This window comes from Lepisosteus platostomus, chromosome 20 (assembly GCF_059453375.1).
Source record: "Lepisosteus platostomus isolate fLepPlt1 chromosome 20, fLepPlt1.hap1, whole genome shotgun sequence".
In the NCBI taxonomy this organism is placed as follows: domain Eukaryota; kingdom Metazoa; phylum Chordata; class Actinopteri; order Semionotiformes; family Lepisosteidae; genus Lepisosteus; species Lepisosteus platostomus.
Window position 1 is genome coordinate 15,209,428 of NC_142630.1, and position 21,967 is coordinate 15,231,394.

Here is a 21,967-nt window from a genome sequence, read left to right on the forward strand (position 1 = left end):
CTTTGAATAATTACACCATATTATCAAAATATGAGGAGAAAGTTACACCATCCCCACCAAAACAAAAACTACTAAAGCAAAACACAAAACAACTTGTATCCCTCTGGGTATAAGATCTCTTATACTAAGCAGCTTACTTGCTATTTATTATTTTCTTTGGAAGAAATACTTTTTGTAATGTATATTCTTTCTGCATCTAAAACCAAATCTTCCTTATGATTACTCATAATCATGTCTTCTTGTTCAGTCTTAAAAAAAGATCAATAAGGCATACTATATTTCTTTTTCTTATCATGTTTTTTTCTTTATTTAGGCTTAAGATACAGAATAACTATGCATGTTCTTACAAAGGATCTTATGAAAACACTGCTGTCCAGAAAAAAAATTTTTGAAGGATTTTTCTTGTCATTCCTTTTTATTCTACAGAGAATGTAGTGAAATTTAAAGTTTAGTGTTTTTACCTCCAATCCCCTTAAACACTCAGCTGTGTTTAAATACAATATGCAGAAAACATGAAAATAATAATTTTACAGAATTATTCCTCCATGAAGTCCAGAGATTATAGCTAATGTAACAGCAGAGATGCAGTTAAAATATTACTGTACAATGAAGTATCTTAATTTTTAAGAAATAGTTTTTCATACTATTTTGTATTTTGAAGATGAACTTTTAAATGTTAGGAAGGAAGCAGCATTTGTTTCATTTGCTGGAATACCCCAGATTTCATGTTCATGCAACACCATGTAACTCTTCAAAAACATGTGCAGGGGAGTCTTCTGCACAAATAACTGTTCCCTCTCGTTTGTCGTCCTTCGTGCTTGTGTGCTGACCCCTGTGTAAAGGTTTTTCTGGTAGATATCATATTTAATAGCTTAATCAGCTATAATGGAAAAAGACAAAGAGTGCTTTGTTCAGAAACCACCGTAGCCAAATGCACAGGGATGCTGCCAGCCTGACAGTTGCTGTCACTTTGTGGTCAGCCCCACTTTTGAGGAGCTGCTAGCTCAGACATGCTAGCATCCCCTCTCCGTTTTTCTGCAGGCTCCCCAGGGGTCAGGTGGGAGTCCGCCTTGCTCAGTACAGAAGGGGTTTGTATGCGGAAAGAATGGTTTTGTCAGCAGCCTGTTGCTTGGGTTTGTTTGGAACTCTGCTCTCCACTGGAATATGTAACTGAATTCCTTTCCCTGTCCCACAAATGCTGCGCACTGCCAATATTTCTGGCTACGAAGCTTTAAATTAAGGCCAGTCTTTTTGCTCATCCCACAGAGTCTTTCATGTTCCCAAACCGCAGCCTGAGTAAGGCGCCTTGGTTTCAACAGCAGCAGACCAGCATATGTTTGCCTAATTCCTAAGACATGATGACAGCGGTCTCTGAGCCACGAAAAGCTTGCTTTTTTTTTTTGCTTTAATTATTATTTTCTGTTGTTCATGACTTCCAATAGTCACATGCCACATGTTTTCTCATTACTTATGTTTTTATTTCCCAACACCCACCCCCATCTCCCTGAAACACACACACACATCTCCCTTTCCCACAGTGCGTTCAATGTGACCCACGAACAGCAATGGAAGACAAAAGAACAGCAGCTGAAACTGCAGATTGCCCAACTAGAGGTGGCACTGAAATCAGATCTTGCTGACAAGAATGAGATCCTGGACAGAATCAAACGTGAAAGAGGTAAATGGCGTATGTGTGGTTCCTGTAGGTCTTGGACTCTACATTTCTTTCTCAGTGTGTGGACAGTCACAATCAGAAGAGGGAAAAAAGGCCAGTAACCATGCAGAAATCGCACATTAGCTGTTGGTGCTTTTCTGCTTTATAATTGGGCCATGCTACATGAAAGCAGCTCTCTGGAAAGTTTGGGGTGTCCCCCATCCAGCATGCTATAGATGTTTAACCAAATACAGATGTTGTTTGGAAGGTCACATTAATATGAAATGCATCTACCCCAGGTCATTTCTTGCCACTTTACCTGCTTTTTCTATATATGTTTTAAAGAGTTTAGATGTCAGAGCCATAAATGATCTTTGCGTGTAACAGTAGTCAACTAATAAATCAGCTGACAAAAATCTTAAGTACTTAAGATGTTAATCTGTTAATAAGCTAAGTGGAGCTGAGAATCCTATTTAATGCCATACAAGAGAATTCATTATTTAGAATTCTACAGGCACTGTCTCTGCCCTGACTCTTGTCAGAGAAAACAACTGAAATATTTCAGTCTGCTGCAAAAGCCAGTCAATTACGAAACTTGGCGTAGCTTATTTGAATCGTTGGTTAGATGCCCAATAGGGGTTCATTAAGCTTAAATCAACAATAAGGGCCCTGTGGTCAAAAGAGTGCCTTACCAGAGGGTAACTAAATCAGCTTGGCTGCCATAAATGTCACATAAATCGATATTTAGCCACATGGGTCAGCAGACCCAACTGAAGACTGATGAGGAAATGGGCTATGCCATCTTGGCACGCCTATGTTCAAGTCACCAGATCCTAAGCATCAAAGGCCTTGTGGCACTGTTGCCATGGCAGTACAAGATGATTTGGTTATGTGCTATAGAATTCTGGGCATACAGCTGGATTGCCTCTGAGGTTATGACTGGCCTCTGTTGTCTCTCTTTGGTCTCTTGGTTTCCCAAGTCTTCTGACTTATTCCCTCAAATAAAGGTTTCATGTCTGATTGTTGTAAAAAGACAGCGTAATCAAGTAATTGTGGGCAAGGATTTTGAAAAGCAAATTCATTACCCTACCTGCTACTTGGCCTATGTGTTTTAAGGAGGAAAAAAAACTCTTCTGGGAAAAGTCTTCTAGGACATATTTTACTGTTGTCAGCAAGCCAGTGTGTTCAGTTTCACCACCAGTTTCGTATGTCTAACTGTACTCCTGATATTATCCAACTGTCGTGTGGCACACGTTTATCCGAAACGCATCTTTGATTACAATGCCAATTTAAACAACCCCATGTATGCTAAATATGTCCAGCTCAACAAAATCTACAGACTTTTGTGATCATTTTTTCCCCCTATCTGTCTGAATTTGACCATAATTTCAAAATACTCAATCATTAAATTTTTAGCACTATTCAAGAAACAGTCATAGTTTATTTTATTTTTGATTTTACAGACACCCACAATATGTTTGAAGAAACTGTCTCGGGAGTAGTTTATATTTTATTGTATAGACCATATGTGACACACTGACCTCTACTACAAACATAGTTCTGCAAAAGGTTGTCTAATGAAAATGATCACTTGTGTTTTTCTTTTTCGAACTTTTTTTCGAACGAGGGATCTGAAGAAGGAGGGCACATGTAGAAACTTAAATTTGACTGAAATGCTTGCTCAGTCACAGTTCTGTAATCTTATTTGTGAGGTCTAGAAATGTCATCCTTTTATTTGACTTTACCAGAAGAGAGCTGATTAATTTTAAAACAGTTCCCCACAGTTAAATATCTACAAAGCAATTACACTGAGATACACTTTTAATTTGCAGATGGCACAGACACACACTGTCAGTTTACAAATTGGCATTTCTCCACTCATCTCCTCATTCCCAGATTTCCAGGGAAAGATAAATACTGTAATTATTAAATGAATAAACACAGAAAGGTCCTGATGTGGTTTTTCTGTATGAAAATTTTTGTATATGGATAATTGATTGACTGATTTATACTGTAAGAGTTGAAGCTTCCACCTTGCAAATTAATCTGTAAAAGAATTTGGACTAGACTGAGTCAGAGCAGAGGTTTCAGAATCAATCATGCTAGTTTTTTATACAGTATAGTCAGAAGAATAGCAGTGATTTAAATTAAATCACCACAAACTGATAATAATCTGAAAGAAGAAGAAATATGTTTTTTTTTTATTCAAATAAGATCGTTTTCAGTACTGGCTTTGTTTTGACCCTATATCCTCGCATCTAACCATGGGATTACAGTTTACCCAGGTGGCCAAGGTTCAAAGACTTCTAGCTGGGAAGGGAATTGGCTGGTTGATCAGGTTAAAGTCCCGGCCTTTCATCACTTTGTCCCCTTAAACCTGTTTTATCTGCAGGTATCAGGTGGCATGTGGAGGAGGGGGTGGGTGTGCCTCAGTCAAGTATCCGTACACAATTAAAAGGCCTCCAGGATTAATAAGGTTTGGAGGTTGCTGATAACACCCTGGCCCGTGCTGGGTGGTCTGCTGGGAACATGCCTCAGTGGGCATCAGTACAAAGACAAGCCAGACAGGGCGCCATTCCCGATTTTCCAGGCCTCATAGGTGACCGATTGAAATAGTACTGGGACCCTTATCCCAGTGTTTGTTCCATTTTATTCACATCTTAAGTGGTCATAAGCTCACCGCTGAATTCTCTGTTTTAATTGTGACGGTTTTGCCGGGGAAAAATTCAATTATTTATAAATAATCTGGGTCACACATAAATCCAGAAATTATAACTGGGGTATATTTTATTGTGTGCCTCAGAAACTGCAGTAAAAATCTGCAAGGTGCAAATTTCACAAATCAGAATTTCAGGGTTATTAAATTCAAATTATATAAGGATGATTAGATCATGCGTTAAGAGAAGTATTTTTAAGAGATTCCAAGGAATTCTGCGGAAGGATTTTTAGAGTACATTCTAATTCAAATGATATTAAGAATTGTTTTTTCTTGTAGCAAGCAAGTTCTATAAGATTTTGTAATGCATGCTATTTTTTGTGTATTTTTATGATGTGACATAGCTGTTTATCTAAGTAAGATGTGTCTCATAAAAGCAATAAGCTAATTAAAAATGAACCCAGACATGAGCCATAAATACAAGCATAACATAATTTATTCTGTTGTTGTTTCAGAACAGAACGAGAGCTTGTCACTAGAGAATAGAGAGTTGCAGCTTCGTTTTCTGGAGCAAAAGCAGCAGCTGGATGAAATTAAAGATCGCATGAAGTTTTTCACCAAGGTAATCCTGGTTAAGGACTGAAGCATGGGTAGCTATAGAAAGATAGTCAGAGCTGGATATAGTGCTGTAAATTTATTAACCATATTGCAGACAGCTCTGGATATATGGCTACATTTCTGTCTGCATCTGTTTTGATTTTTTAATCATTCATTGCTCTTTTAAACTGTGAAAAGGTATCCAATCAATGTTTTATACATGATGCAGTATGCATCCTTAAAAGCAAAGGAAAAAGGAAAATGCAAAAAGTACTGCTGACGTTTATTTATTCATGACATTGAAAGAAAGCATCATGTTTGGAGCAAATTATGTTATTTTTAATGTTAATGTAATGTTATTTTTAGTGTATCTCTCCATAATTCATTTTCCACTTGATAACGCCCTCTTATTGACTGTTTTTAATTTCAGGAGAGTGATATTGATGTGGCTGAACTCAGTGAGGCATTGATGCTTATAAAGGTAATTCAAAGAAGTTGATCCCTTTTCCAATTGGAGTCTGCACTGTAGTCTAATAACTGGATGACCCTCGTGTGCCCTGATAGCAGTGACTGGCATTTCAAGTGGCTGATTCATTTGTGTACCCCTAAGTGGCTAATGCTGCCTGCTCATACATGTGCAAATGTCAGCCTTTTAATATGAGAAAAGCGCAGGGGAGAGGGAAGGGTGGCAAGATGAAATTTATTTTGGCTCTGTACATATTTCATTATTACAGCGAAAGTGAATTAGACGAGACCCGGGAACATTTGCTTAAAAAGTCTTTTTCCCACTTTTCTGTAATAATAGGAAGTCCTTTGGATTGGTGACTTCATGCAAGATGTGTCCTAATAATGTAGGAGAAAGGGGAGTAAAAACACAAACGCACAGCTTGCACGGTCCTTTTTAGAACGCAAGAAAATAATAGGAGTCACTTTTTAAATATTATACTTATAGCATACTTGGTTTAGGGATGTTTATAAGGTCACAGTGAAAAGAGTAATGTGTCGATACTGTGCATGCAGGCGCTGTGAGAACAAGCCACAGTACCTCTTTGTTTGATTAATGCAAGAGAAAAGCTGGAATGAAGAACTGCCCTGTGCGTCCTATCGGTGTAGACATGCCTTTTCCTGACCTTCCTGATGTCAGATATTTCTCTTTTTTGTGTAGCTGTGTTAATAAACGCATTGTTCTTTTTATTGCTTCATTCTTTGCATCACTAAACCTTAAAGCTTTGTTTGGTAAATGAAGTTTGTGTTGTGCAAGTAAGCCATCTAATGGTCAATTAAAGAACATGTCTTAGCTATTTAATCATACTATAGATGCCAGTAATTTTTGCATCAGTGTCTGCATTTGTTGTGAGATCATTGTGTGATGATGAGAAGGCCTCTGATTGCCATACGGGAGCTACAATAAAAACTATTTCTGCTGCAGGTTCGGAAAAGCCAGAAGAGCAGAGAGCTTGAGTTTCTGGAGAAAGTTGAGGAAGATGTGAACAAGGATTTGGAGCGTTCCATGAGGGAACTCCAGGCAACACATGCAGAGACAGTGCAAGAGCTGGAAAAGACAAGGAACATGCTCATCATGCAGCACAAGATTAATAAAGACTACCAGGTAATTAGCCTTGGTTTGCAGCTAAGCTTGGCTGATGATATCCTTAGTTCTGTCTGGCCTGAGACACGTACTTCACCATATGCCAGAGGGATTAAGCTGTCCTCTTTTGGATAGAATATTGCTATAGAGAAAACAGAAGGGAAAACGGTAATATACTTAGACAATTGTTGTCAGATGTGTCAACTCTCAAAATCAAGGTTTTGTGTGCCGTGACAGATAAAATGGCTCTTCCGAAGCCTCCCATGTCTTGTCACATCTGCCATGCTTTGCACGTGGCCTGGGTAGACTGGCAATACATTGACATGCTTTTGCCACGTTTGCTGTCCAGTTTCCTTGGATGTCTGAATGGTGTAAAGATCAACCTTTATATAATTTCTGGCAAGCTGGCTACTGTGAAGACCTCAGTACACAGGGGTCTGTTGGACATTTATGATGTGATACATTTAGTTTAGATGAAAGCAAACTATAGTTATTCATCATTAATGACAGGATCCAACTGATCTTTTACCCATTCTCTTACGTCACATAACAGAAAAGCCTTTGTCCCTTTCATTAGGTATTTGTAAAAGAGCGTACTACTCTTTATTGAATCTGTCTTTCCACTCTGTCCTAGAGGGTATCTGGGATGGGTTAAAGCTTGGTTTATCTTGTGTAAATAACCCCAAACCAGCTATAAAATGCCGAAAATATTTTTCCCCACTTCATCTGGGTCTGATTAATATTTTATTGCATGTAATTAAATTTGCTGGATACTTGAACAGTACATGGGTTTGAGCATATGAGTATCTGCTCAGTTTACACATTCGGTTGCTTTGGGGAAAATTCTCCCTTTTAGGACGGGTTGTTTTAAACAGTTTCCATATGTCTAATGTCAGAAATGGATCTGTGGTATAAGGTGGCAACAGATAATACAAATTAAGCACTGTAGTAAAAAAAATACAATTTAATCCTCACTATTTTAAATCCATAATCATTCCATGTTAGGCTTGTGTGGAAGAAATGAAGCTATATACATATTCTGAAGATTTTGTTATCTTTCAAATAAATCAAAAGAAATGTTAATTGTACTGTTAATAATTTTTGCTGATTCACTATAATGTAGATGATCAATTAGTTGTATAAATATAATAAAGATAAATATTAAAGACAAGTACAGTAGCATGGGAGCTTTAACAGTGATGGCAGTGTTGGTATTGCTGTATAATTGTATATAATCAATAATTATAATCAATTATAATGGTATTGATAAATAGAATCAATAATAGATTATAAAATCCATAAACACCATTACACCATAATGAATTGTTATCCTTCTGTTAGATTCAAATATATACAAAAGGGTTGTTTTATTTTTCATTTCAATGCCCATCACTGCTATCTGGTGTTCCCCACGTTACTGTAAAGGGGACTGCTAGTTTCACAAACACAAACGATTTAATTTTATATTTTAGTTTAATTTTAATAGTCATATTAAGGAACATGTAGTTCTAATGTTTTTTGTATTCAGACCTCCTCAAAATTCCCTGGATATCCAACAGTGCCTTATTCTTTTCTGTTTGTTTTTAAGCAGTTGCATGATGATTCTCTTTGCAAAAATGTACTTTTGAAAGTACATTAACCAGAAAGCAATTATCAGAAATGCAGTTAATTTTATTACCACATTAACCCTTGCAAATTGCTTCTACATTTTATCTCAGCTGCAGCTGCTCTTTTATTGACAAGAACATTAAAGAGGATTTATCCATATTGTAGCTGGTCTGTATTATGATACCTCTACTATAACAAAATCCTTAGGGACTGAAGATTTGCATATAAAGTGAATTATAAAATGAGTTTTTGTTCTTATGCAAACTTTCTTATGTTCTTGTTTGTTTTTTGAAGCATGTTCTCTTTAGCTGTATCTAATATCAGAATTATATTTAAGAATTTGTTTTATTAAAACGTCTTCTAGTGTGGGACATTTGGGTGCAGGAGGCAAGGAGAAGGGGCTGTAACAGGCCTACAGTTTCTTTCACAGTGCTGGGAACTGAGGACAGAAGGGATTTACACGACTTGCTCCCGAACGCTTCACCATTAAAGTCAGCTGAAATACATTTGCAAAACATCCAGCAGAGACAGAAAATTCAAAGATAGTCTAGATTTTATTTTTTTTGTTGTTGTTTTTAAAAGCAAATGCATTTTATTATTAAATCATCAAATTAAATAGTACCAGCCTACATTTGCAGCAGAATGTCAAAAGAAACTGCCAAAAACAACTTGAATGGAGCTGCCGCTAGTACCACATTCGTCCTGTATTAAACCAGTTTAAACCACAAGACATGTACTTGCACTCTGAATGAGTGGCCACATTATGCCACATCCCTGATTGATTAAATTAATGTCTTGAATGCTAGTTTGACAAATCGCAGGCTTGGAGGCCTTTTTTTTCTTGCATTAATACAAGCCTATGGCCATTTCTTGGTTTGATTTGTAAATTCAGATGTAAAACAAAAACAGTGGTTTGAAAAGGTAACTGAACTGATTGGGAGCAGGTGAGGGTCAAGTTCCCAGCATGGTAGGCCTCATTCATTCTAAAGTGATTTTACTTCAGATGTTATTTTTTTAATATGGAAGGCTGATTTTGCATGTTCTAACATGTGGCAGTAATGATTGCGCAGATCTTCAGTTAGCGTCAAGGCCCTTCACATGCTGTGAATCATGTACTTTCATTCAGTAAACATACTCAGCTGAGGTAATTTGAATATACGTACTGTTAATCACTAATCAGTTCTTGCACACCTTGAAAGGACAACATATAGAAAAAAGTGTAACTGAGACTCAGTAATGAATGTATCAGTTTTTGTGTTCCTTCAGACCCTCCTGAACACAACAGTCTGTTAATGATGTTTTCTTTCTGTTCTCCCTGTGAATGAGGTGCATGCAAGTAGTGAGGGTTATTTTAATTAAGTGATAATTCTTAAGGGAGCTGAATTTATGAGTCAATAAAGGTCCTGTGGCGTCTCTATAAACTGTGAGGCCGAAGGCTGGGCTGTTTATTCAGTTCAATAAACTACTAGGTCTTTACCCACAGTCCCCCATCTCCACCCACCACAACCTCCCACCCTTGTTCACTGTGGGGCAGCAAGACGCCAGTGTCTCGGCTCTCTCTGGGAAAGCTCACCTGTACAAGGACCTCTAGAGGTTTTTTTTTAAGTGTTCTAATATTTCATTACTCGTTTCCACCAAAGTTACCCATTTGTCTCCCTCTGGAGTCCACAAGGTGATTCTCTGCTGTTTTGCTTTCATTACAGTTAGCAAGGGGTATTGAGCTGGCAGTGCTGAATGACCACCATGTCAGGCCAAAGGAATTCTATCAATATATAAGTGAGAGACGAGACGATACAATTTAAATTTACTTAACATTGAACCACTTAAAAATATGAATTACTGCCTATATGTAATTGCAGAAGGCTCAATTTTGCAAAGATTTTGCAATCAGACAAATCACCTGTTCACTGATTTTTAAAGTTTTGATATGCTTTTAACCTTTAATTTGCTCATTCTTATTAGCATTATTCTAAGCTTTTTTTAGGAAAGGGTGAACTCATTCAACAATAAAAAAAAATAACAATGAAGGCCCATCCAAGCTACCTTTTCCTCTCTTACTGCCTGACATCGTGGCACATCAAAGTAAAACTTCTTGCTTCTATAAAATAACCTTTCTGAAGAAATTTCTAAATCCTGTATTTGCTCTTAAAATCATTGCACCGTTTCATTACTCTTGCAACGCCAGCTGATCTGTGAAACATTTATTTTGTTGCCTGGAAACCCGTTATTTAAAAAAATGCCTTGCAGTTACAGAAGAAAAATATGAGGCAAACACTAAGGAAAGTGAAACCCGTTAAAAATGTTAATTTATGGTTCTGGGCTGTTAGTAATTTGGCTGCACTACTGCGTTATCGCATAAAGTAAAGTAGGACAATTATATTCACGGACACAGCTAAATGCCTTTTATTGTAAAGAAAGAAGGGGGGTCTATTGCTTTTTATTGTAAATATATGCTCTAAACCTGAGTTCAGCACCAGATGTGGAAAACAGAATTTCCACTTTTAGTTTCAACTCTGTGGGAGGGAATCAGTCCTAGCATGTTATACCATACCCAGCTGAAAGAAAGAAGGGTTTTGCAGTTTAGGGCAAGATCTTCTGTGGCCAGAATGTTCAGATTCTGTCTGCCAATGCACAGATTTATCCATACACTGCCATAAATTGATTGTTCATGGTTTATAGTTGGGTTATGCAGTTGTTGATGGGTCTACTAATCAGAAGAGCTGCATGCCGTTCTCTTCTGTACCCCTATAAGTGGCCATGTTTGCTTGTACTACTAGCACATGATATTTGATGCATCTTCAAAACCATTTTAAATTAACCTCATTTGAACAGGCCTTCTATACACTTCTATTTCTCCTGGTGTTTCCCATGTATGAACAAAACAAAAGGAAATGCAGTAGTCTCCAACCCTTGATGTAACGTTGATTTAGAAAGCAAAATGCAGGTTTGTCTCAGGAGTTTTCAACATTTATGAGTTACAATGATGTGACTGTAATGTATGAAATTAGAAGTGAATGCAGCAGCAGCACAGCTGTAAAAAAAATAATCATAATGTTCAGATTTATCCATACACTGTAAGTATGTTGTAAATTAATAGTCGATTTAAAAAAAATGGAAATTTACAGTAGCATCTGGAAATCACCTTGATAGCCATGGGGTAAAGGACACAGGTCATAGAAGCAAAAAAACTCAGCACCACATGAACATGGAGGAAGAGAGTAGTCTGAAAAAATATCATCCTCAGTGATTCTAGTGATTGTAGCTATAAATAAATCCATAAGACAACCCAGTTTCAACTGTGGTGTCCAACATCAACAAGCTCAAGGGAAATGGGATGGCAGTTTCCCTCAATGTAGTTGGATGATGAACACAAATGTGAGTTTTTGCCGTGTCTCACCAGGAGTATGATTGGTACAGAAAGGTGAATCTCATGTTGAAAAAGAACATAACTTCTGCAACAGAAACAGATTTGTTCTGCTGTAGAGCTGTTTTGCCTTTGGTCCTGGTGTCCTAATTCGATCTCTGGGGCAGACGGATTCCAGTTCACTGTTTTTTGCCATGGCTGTTTCTTCATGCCTGCAGACTTTCTGTGACCATTACAGGTGTTCAAATTGTAATACTTTTATTTTTAAGACTGAGGTTGAAGCTGTGACCCGCAAGATGGAAGATATTAAGCAAGAATATGAGATGAAACATGAGCGCTTAGCCCAGCTGCTCGACATGAGAGCTGCCCGAATCCGGAAACTAGAAGGTATATCAAAACCATAGTTTTACATTTATATGCTTACTGCCCGTGTATTTAAAAAGTTCTTTTAAACTGAAATAAGAACTTGAAAACAAGAATTCCATTGAACTTCATTTGAATATATTTACTTTGTATGTGTTTTCTTTCTTCTCTTTTCAGCATGGAATAAACCTATTACTTGTTTGTTTACTTAATTTACTACTTATATTTTTATATATGTAAATATATATGATATATCTTTTATATATACACTTTATATTCTATATTTTCTAATATACACATTTTTTATAGTACCATTTTCTTATCCCTCACTGATGGTTTACTTTTGCATTATTTAGATTATTTCTATGGTCCATCTTTTTAAAATTCACCCATGGAATACATTCTGAATACATTTCATTGGGATATTTTAATTGCCGAGACGGAGCAAATATCTACAGCTGTAAAATACTGCTGTGTCAACAACGAAGCCAGAAACCATAATATTTTAAGTATTTACTGCTGTGGTAAACATGATTATTTTAGTTCTGTTAAATTTCAAGCTGTAAATAATAATAAAACAAACAAAAAACCGTGCACAACACAACACGAACATGGCTGACACCCGCTCACAGTCTGCATGACACATGTTGCACAGAGTACGTATTCATGGTGGCCCCTTCTGTGTTCAGCCTTAATCGTCACACTTTTTTTCTTACCCGTGAATAATGTTTAAATATTTGTAATCTGATTTGTTTGGCTGTGAGCTTAGAAATATCACAGTGTCACTGCCACACTGATTTCTGTCAACAGATCTGTGTGAGCTAAGGTAAATGTTGTGCTAGATACCAATTCAATGAGGCACATTTACCATTGTATATATTTTTGTGGTTTTCCAGGGCAATTGTAAAGTGGTAGCAGACCTTTTCTTCTTTATTGCTAAGTACACTTTCACTAAGGCAATTCATTTATACAGGATTATAGGTGGCTACTAGTCAAGAAATTGTACTAGGAACAAGGACTGCAGTACAAGAGTGTTATTTTGTTAACAGATAAAGTTCACAATGCAAAGAACAGGTTCTTAATACTGTATGTGACCTTTATTCTGTCTTTTTCTTTTTCTACATACTGTACTATACGTGTGGTACAAGATTAAGATGCATTTTTTTTATTTTGAGGCGATTTGAAAGAAGTGTAAACAGATCAAATTTGACTTTGTATGGGCTGAATTACTTTGTTCTGTTTCTGCCCTTTGCCTCTTTGCGTGTGTAGTGCAGTGATTTAGAATGTAGAACCCTGAACCAGTCAGAGCACTTTGTGTCATGAGCTTTACAAAAGACATCTGGTGCACACTCCGCTTGATGCACTTGTGCCAACATGAGCACATTAGGCGTTAGACCAGCTCTTTCAACCCTAATATAACACAGAGCACATGACAATGAAAATCGAAACCAGTCTGTGCACTGAAACATTTGCACTTCAATTCTTGGTGAAATGTCTTTCCCTGGCCAATACTTGCCGAAACAATCTTGATCTTTATTGAATTATGAAGGAGACATTGCACAACCTTGTACCAGAGCTACTTTCAAATCTACTGTGGTTTAGATAGGGGAACTGCTAATTTATACATTATACAAAGTGGCGCTGATGTGGCGCAAAAGTGACATAATGTTAAATAATAGCATTTCACAACAACACCAAATAGTTACAGATTTTCTTGGCAGACTGCCCTTGCCTTGCAGGGACTGGCCTGTATTCTAGAATTGCTATAGACTATGCTTTCCCTTTAGGAGGTGCTATTCTCTACTAAACTTGGCTAAAACTGGTCAGAATACAGATTAATCAAACTTGTTCTATTAAGGTTTTATGCAAAATAACACTTGGGGCCTATTGAGGCCCTTGTAAACAATTTGCAGCACTTATTGCAAAACAGTTATAGAGAGTTTGTGGATCACTAGATTTTATTATTTTAATCTTGATGTACTTACAGAGTTTTATAGGGAAATAATATAATACATTTATTAATCTCAGTGCTCACCACAGAGCTAAATATCACATACTTAAATGTTTTACTGCTGCTATATAAGAACACAGTCTTTATATAAAACCTAATCCCCCATAAACCCCTGGCTCTGCAAGTTATACTTTGTGACTGCCTTAAAAATAAATTGAAATTTCAAAAAAAACTTTTTTTTTAATCATCAATCTTTCAAACAGCCCAACTAAAAGACATTGCTTACGGCACCAAGCAGCACGTATTCAGGCCCGAGATTACAGATGAAGACCAGGCAGACGAGTTTGACGAAACGGTTCACCTGGCGAGGGGAGAGAACCTGTTTGAGATCCATATCGGCAAAGTGCGCTTCTCCCCTGAGGCTCTGGAGGCACTGGGGGACCAGGAGCCCACCACGTTCTGTACGTACGCCTTTTATGACTTCGAGCTGCAGGCCACCCCAGTGGTGAGGGGCTCCCAGCCAGCCTATGACTTCACTTCCCAATACGTGGTGCGTGTGGACGACTTCTTCCTGCAGTACCTCCAGACCGGCGCGGTCACACTGGAGGTGCAGCTTGCCAGCGGTATGGATTACCAGACTGCTGCGGCCGGCCAGCTGCAGCTGCGCGAGATCCTGGAGAAGAATGGCAAAGTCTTTGGCTCTTCTGCTCTGGTGGGTAAGTGAACATCGCCCACATGCAGTATCACTTGGTTATCTCTGTCTTTTTGCCAGTCGACATTAAATACATAGCCGACTCATCACTGTCTCATGTGGACCAAATTGGAAATTGATCCACTAGTGATGTTATTTATAATTTATTCGTCGCCAACCACCTCAGACTTTCTGTGTATTTTTCTTCTTGATGAAAGGCTTTATTCTAAATAATGCATTCCTTTAAGCTCTTAAGAAACTTCTGCTGCGGTATTCACTGTAAAAGTCTGTCAGTCCTAGACGAGGACAGTTTGAGAATCAGCTGTGTGGTCCGATGTGTAAGTGTGTTCTAGAGAATAGCAGGCTAGGCCAGCTTTAATACTTGAGGGGAAAAAATATTTTTTTGTAAACAATAGCCAAAAACAAAATATTCATAATGTATGCATTAATGTTGTTTTTTTTTCCTAAGGATATTCAGGATATTCGATGCCAGTGGTCAACAAGGCAGAGATATATCTTAGTGCAGTGTTTCCTCAGTGGCCCTGAACTGTCAGATTGCCAGGGTGGTCGTCACCAAGTTATTGACTGGCCTCATTTCTATCTGCATAATGCTCAAGTTTTATTACTTTCTTCCCGGCTGCTATTCACAGCATCCCCACACGGCCTGACTGCGAATCTGATGCAGCCACCACCCTGCTTCATGATTTTATTATCCATATAAAAGGATTTTTGGTGAAATTTTATCATCTGGCAGTTACAGTTTGCAAACTAAGTACAGTTACATCATTGTACCCACCATTGTGTGCATGAATTAAATGACTCACTAATTCTAATTAATATCAGCACAGAAAAGGGGACTTTTTTACTTTTTTATTGAAGTATACAGCTCTATTTTTCATCACTGTGAAGGTTAATTCTAAAGTTATATATGAATATGTCAGTACATGGAATTATTTAGTTTGATTATTTCTGTGGACAGAGATGTTGTAGGGTGGTACTGAGCAATCCAATGCTATCATTATTAGTTTAAAAAGAAATAAAAAGCCTTAGATAGTTGCATAGACCAGTTATGGACTTTATTCTGTCACTCTAAATTGCTTATCTCTATTAACTGTGTTTCACTAGAGTAAAATTAAAGTGCTGAAAAGAAACTCATGTATTGGTGGCTGGAGGAGAAATAAGACAGATTTCCTCACAGAAAGAATGAGCTTAGAGCATTAAATGAACCCCTAGTGACATTTACAAAATCAGTTTGGACTAAAAAGGTTTAACTAAATTGACTTTGCGAGCCAAAGTCAATAAAATTATTTAAAGATAATGTGTGTAAATGGAAGATGCTTGCATGCTGTTCCATTGAGTCTTTACTGCTCTGTACACAAGCATGAATCCATTTCAGAAATCAATTCCTAAGTTCCACAAGCCATATTTTATATATATTGTATTCTGTGTATTTTTTCAATAGATATTGTGGACTCTAAGGTTAGCTTATTGTTTACAGATCCTTTTTCTAACATTTTAATAGTCATTCATTCTAGAGCTGCTTCTTTTGCCACAGAAATCGATGCCTTGGCTGAATCAGCATTAAATCATTCTGCAGTTCAATATGAATGTGTCTTAGCTAAACCCATCCAAGCTATAACTGCAGAGCTCAGTGTGTATCTGAGAACATTTAGTTCGTGAGGTTTGTGTTTTTAAAAAATAATTTCTGTTGCCAGCCAAGCTGTGTTTTACAAGTAGGAACCCACTGCAGTTAAACTTAGTGGTTTGGTTTGGCTGTGTGTGGTGGCACTGTTTTGCCCTGGCATTCATCCTTGCTTGCGGTTTTCCATGATTGAACAATAAAACAAACAAACAAACAAACGTATAAAGCTGAGGCCTGAAAACCCATTACACAAAAAAGAAATCGGATGATTACAATGACTGCACTAATTTAAATTGCAGGATAGAGATTATGTGAAGTTATAATTTATGTCTCAAGCCCATTTAATGTTTCGATGCTCTTCAGTTCTCTCTGTACGAACACTGGATATGTCACTTCTGGGAAAATGCTGATGGTTATTGACATAGATTAGGCCAACCAGCCTGTGTCAAGTGAAAAGAAGGTTTTCTTCTTGAAAAAGATTGTTAATGGCTGCAGTGTTTATTGCAAAGTGGTGTTATGATTTTTACTCTTTTCTGCAGGTGTCAGAGGAGATATAAGTGCATATGGCACAGTGGAGTACTGGCTGCGGCTCCGACTTCCTATGGACCAGGCTATCCGCTTGTACAAAGAGCGCATAAAGGCTCTTGGCTACCTGAGCTCCAATCAGAGAGACGTACATCAGACACAACAGGTACACTGCACACTCCTTAAATAGAGTTCAGGGGCCAATTTCCTGCTTGACTCCTCTTCAGATATTACATCTGATTCATGGGGTCGAGTGATAAAAGATGCTTTCGCACTGTTGCTTTTTTATTTATATATTTGGCATAGAGGGATTGAAGAAGGACTCGTCGATACAGAGGATGCTGCCCTCCTTGCTTTCACGCATTTAGTTTTTCTGTTGGGTCAATCGTACACTTGGCCTTGCTGTTATTGTCTGGAGTCAAAATGCTGCTCTCCCCCATGTGATTTCCTAGGCTCTGGCAGCCCCTCCTCTCCTCTCCCCGCCACTGGCTGAAGGCAATCTGAACGAGCTCCATATCACAGTGCGGCGCTGTAATAACCTGAAGGCTCGGCAGCCCGCTGCGCAGCCCAGCCCATACGTCATCTACAAGTTCTTTGACTTCAACGACCACGACACACCCATCATTCCCAGCAGTAATGACCCCCACTTCGATGACCACATGAGTTTCTCTGTGCCAATGAACGCTGACTTGGACCGCTACCTGAAAGCCAACTCACTCTCCCTCTACGTGTTTGATGATGAGGACACCCAGGGACATCTGTATTTAGGAAAAGCCAAAGTGCCTCTTATGTCTCTAGCTCACGATAAAGGCATCATTGGTAAGGATTTCTTTCACACATATCAGTCTCATACCTGTTAAGACGTGTTCCCCCATCATCTGAAATTTCCTCTGGGCTGTGTATTTTAAGGAGTTATATTATCCTTTGCAAAGCACCAGGAAAAAATGTAAAAGGTACTTAATGGCGCATAATTACAATTGCGATTTTAAGTACTTGGGCAGAGTAACCTAATTGGTTCTTACTATGTTTAGGCCCATCTGTTTTCACAGCAGTACACTAACTCCACATAAAAGAGGGTCGAAAAATTCTAATTTACAGTGAGTGTGTTAGACACACCTATTTTTAATAAATGCTTGCGTTTAATTGTGCCTAGTAAACTTTTTTTTTCCCCCAAACTAGGAAATTAGCCAATTACCCCTACGGTTAATGAGCAGCATATTTTTAAAAAGAAAATATCTCTGTGAATATTATTGCTGTTCTGTAATACTTTGGCGTCTCATATTTTGTTCTGTGTTTTATTATTTCTTCTAGGCTAATTAAGAGATTAGCCATTGTATAAATTCCTGAGCACTCCCAAATGTCTTTTTTGTGTTTCCAAGTTATTTTCTCTTTATGGCTACCCTTGTGAAAATAAGCAGCCATTGACTAGGATCAGTGGTTAGATGGCTCATCAGCAACATTTAGCAAAACCTTTCCACCAATACGTAACGTAGTAATATGTCCTGTGACCAAAGAAACAAGCTGTTAATAATTATAACATTGAAAAACAAGTTATTCATTGGTTTAATCTTCAAGGTTGGGATTCGGCATGCTCTTGAAATAAAAAACCTTGCCTAAAATTCACCACGAAGCAAAGGTTTTCATCTGGTGTCTCAGAGTTCGGGAAGTCGTGTGTACAGTATGTAGAACTACAGGTATTCAGAATGTTTGTACCATAGTTAACAAGAGGAGTGTTACAAGAGATCCAGGCATGGTGTCGTGTTCCCCATATTCACAGGGACGTTTGAGCTGCTGGACCATGCTGGCCAGACAAGTGGGACCATTGACGTGACTTTGAAATGGCGGTTCTCTTACCTCCCACCAAGCGGCTGCTCCATGACAGTAGAACAGGCCAGGTTTGTGCCCAAGGAGGTTCCAGAGAAGTTAACTGCCGAGGAGGAAAATACAGGGTCGCCTTCTTTAGCCCTTTCACCCACGTCCGTCAGAGAGGTAATGATCAGGCTGAATTACCAGAGTCACCACACTCTTGTCTATCCCCCAAAAAACTTCCTACAGCTTATGTGAAGGGGCTGGTCATGGATTGGGTTGCACTCGGTACCCATCCTCTGCTGAATAACCGTAATTAATCTTTTAATTCGTTAGGTCTTTCAATATGCGTGTTTTTAACTCGTCTCAAAAGCCAATAAAGCTGTGTGAACAGGAATCTTCATCTTTCAGATGAAGTGGGTCTGACAGGCCCTATCTGCTGCTTCTGCACACACTCAGACACTGGTTAGAATACTCAGTGCTTGCTGACATCATCTGACCCCGACTACTGTGTTACATAGTAGCTGTGACATACAGGGCAAAGGGTGACTAACATCTTGGCCAAGGCAATTGTGGGAACTGTTTGTGGAATAATTGAAACCTTTAAAAAATAAATTACAAAATGCCATACACTTTGATTCGCTTATTTTCTTTAACTTTCCTGTTGTGTTTAAAAGGTCAGTGTTGTTAGATTTATCATTAGCTTTTCCGCTCTTACAGTTAGTGGGAAGCTAAATGAGAAACATGTCTTCGGCAAACCTCAGTAACATTTAATAACAGCAGCACTATCTCACATCAATATAATTTATCGGTTTGTTTTATGTGTTGGTTTTTTAGGAACAGATTATTTATGACAAACCAAAATAGACATGCTGTGTCTGTGCCTAAGAGAATCTTCAGTTTACAAAAATTCAGGATAATTTGGATCGTAGATTTGGTTGCTTCAGTATGAATTTTGCTTGGTCTATTTGTGTTCTCCAGATCTAGATAACTGTAATTAAGAAGTGCATTCTGTTTGAGAAGGGTGATCTCTAAATGTGACCTGGAACTTTACAAAGGTCTTTGTTTTGGTGTTTACCTGTGATCACTACATGTACTGGAAAAGCCTACCTGCCTCATAAAGAAGTTGTAGAATATTGCTGTCCCTCACATCTAGGCATCTATAACTAGTCATTTACTGTATGTTTCTGCCTTTGAACAAATAGCATTTGTTTTAAGAAAATAGAATTTATTAAACATAAAGCACAGATGAATTTGTTCTTTAAACCACAGAATGTGCTGTGGATGTCTTCAAGACCTGAATGCACATGAGTTTTGACAAACAGATGTCAAAATGTGCATGGATTTTCCTTTTTATGCAACTTAGGGCAAAAAAAAAAAGGCAGTTTCCCATTTTTTCTTTTTGAGATTCTAAGTTACAAGACGGTACTGGTCACATGTTAAGGAAGACAAGATTTGTGTAGTTTTGCAATATCATTTATTTTTTTGTATTTGTTTTGGTTAAAACATTGTTTTTTTATTTTAAAAGTAAAATTCTCACTTTAGGTCAGACATCCACATATCATAACGGTCAGACCCGTATTTCTTGCCTCCAGATTCCTCAGCCGAAGCCCAGGCGGCAGGTACCTTTAAAGGACAAAACATGTAGCAAGAAAGTGTCATTCGTTGACGTTAGAGCACCTGAAAGTCCAGTAAGTAATGGCAATAAGTTTTTTCATTTTTAGTTTGTTTGGTTAGAAATGAAAAATAATATTAGTATTAAAAAAACATGCTTGTTCATCAGAATGTTTTTGTGGACTGTATTTTGTCCCCTTTTGGTAGTTAACAAAATATTTTATGTTGGGTTTTGAAGTCCTTTTACTCCACAAAATGATTTTCTCATTTTAAAAGTACAGAGCAACTTTTTTTATTGGCCATTTTCCCTTCCTGTTTTACATAAACACATCTAATCTTTCTGAGGCAGCTCTTGCAATCATTAGATTGGATATATTTGTTTTTTTTTGTTTTTCTCAATAGCAGTGTCACCAAGTAATCATAAGAATTTTATTAGTTTTGTTACTAGGCCAGCCCTCTAAATATTAGAAGTCGCCAAAGTTAAACTGTTGATTTATTGTAAGTGCATATCCCTTGGGCAGGAGAAAAAATTCCCCCAAACTGCATTGTCAATGTTAATTATACAGCTTGACAAGAAGTAGGAATAAGGAGAATTTTCAGTAAATGATAATGATGTGGAAGGCATTTCCAATTTGGCAAATAAAAATGAATAAAATTGCGACACTCAACAAAATAATCAGTATATTTATGTTGTTGGCCAATTGTATTATGTCATCCACTAAGGAGATCATCTTGTTCTTTGATTTTCTTCGGTAAGGTTCAGGAAAGCAGTCCACACCCTGACCATGAAAATGAAATATTAGAAGAAAAAACCCAGGGTTTGACCCCACTACAACCCACAGAGGTACAGTATGCTCAAGGTATTCTTTTCACATTGGACCAATTCGCTAACACAGTGGCACTATGCATCAACACATGTTTTAATTGTCAGCAAAAACTTGTCGAACAAGTGAAAATGAATTTTGTCAAACAACTTTCTTCTGTTTGACAGACTGAAGACAGAATTTTTGCCATGAGCATTGGCCTCATCTTTTCATCGTAAACAGGTCAACGGTTAGACCCCTTAGTCACTGAAATCAGGCCGGTTTTATCAAGTATATTATATGCAAACTTAAATCTTTGATTTAGAAATGGATTCTTGTTGACACATGATAAATCGATGAATCTGCTCTTTATTTCTTGAATTGAGAAATCGGCATGATGTCCAAATGCTTTCTTTTTTGTCTGATCTATTTTAAGAGATTGGCTGCACATGGTCTAGGCTAATGGTTAAAAAGCTCAAAATAATTTCTGAACAGTGCATGATACATTGTTATTGTCAAGGGAATATAATAAATACACATTTTTTGTGTATATTGAACTTGGATTCTTTCCATCTGAAAATAAATATTTAATTAGTCTTTTTGAGTTGATTCAGTAATTTGTCTGTATCCCAAGACTTGTCTTGGAACTTCCCAGGGGGAAAACTAATAATAAATAGGACATAGTTAGCATTACTGTGGAATGAATTCTTAAGGTCAGGATAAAGGAGCGTATTGAACCAACTCCCATCAGTGGAAGAATTTGAAAAGCCAACTGAGGTTTGAGGATGGGAACAGATGTTTTTTATGTGTTTTTGGGTCCCTGTTGATCGGAAAAGGCAGTGAGGTCTGGCGTCATGAGGCTCCGATACTGTATCACCACAAATCCTGAAACAGAGTTCCGAGCCTACACTGTCCTTTTCATGGGATTATGATTATGATTACAAACCCAGAAAAAGATGAATAAATTCACTAAAAGCCTCAGTTTAATTGATACCTGTGCAATCAGCGAGACGGCATTTAATAAGCCTAATCAATCCCTGCGAGTTCCATCCTTTCGGAAACGAAGGTACCAGTTACCTGACACTTCCTGTGTCCATCTCCTCAG

The 21,967-nt window shown here is 37.7% G+C and overlaps 1 protein-coding gene across 1 annotated transcript in view; it reads left to right on the forward strand.

Moving 5' to 3' along the window:
• Nucleotides 1–21,967, forward strand: part of rpgrip1l (RPGRIP1 like) — a 62,647-nt gene that overhangs the window by 18,707 nt on the left and 21,973 nt on the right. The window contains exons 10-20 of the mRNA XM_088613575.1: nucleotides 1,539–1,678; nucleotides 4,826–4,932; nucleotides 5,338–5,388; nucleotides 6,337–6,516; nucleotides 11,737–11,854; nucleotides 14,045–14,497; nucleotides 16,654–16,805; nucleotides 17,092–17,458; nucleotides 18,417–18,628; nucleotides 20,041–20,136; nucleotides 20,817–20,903. Coding sequence (XP_088469701.1) covers nucleotides 1,539–1,678; nucleotides 4,826–4,932; nucleotides 5,338–5,388; nucleotides 6,337–6,516; nucleotides 11,737–11,854; nucleotides 14,045–14,497; nucleotides 16,654–16,805; nucleotides 17,092–17,458; nucleotides 18,417–18,628; nucleotides 20,041–20,136; nucleotides 20,817–20,903 — 1,963 coding nt within the window. The remainder of the gene's footprint in view (nucleotides 1–1,538; nucleotides 1,679–4,825; nucleotides 4,933–5,337; nucleotides 5,389–6,336; nucleotides 6,517–11,736; nucleotides 11,855–14,044; nucleotides 14,498–16,653; nucleotides 16,806–17,091; nucleotides 17,459–18,416; nucleotides 18,629–20,040; nucleotides 20,137–20,816; nucleotides 20,904–21,967) is intronic.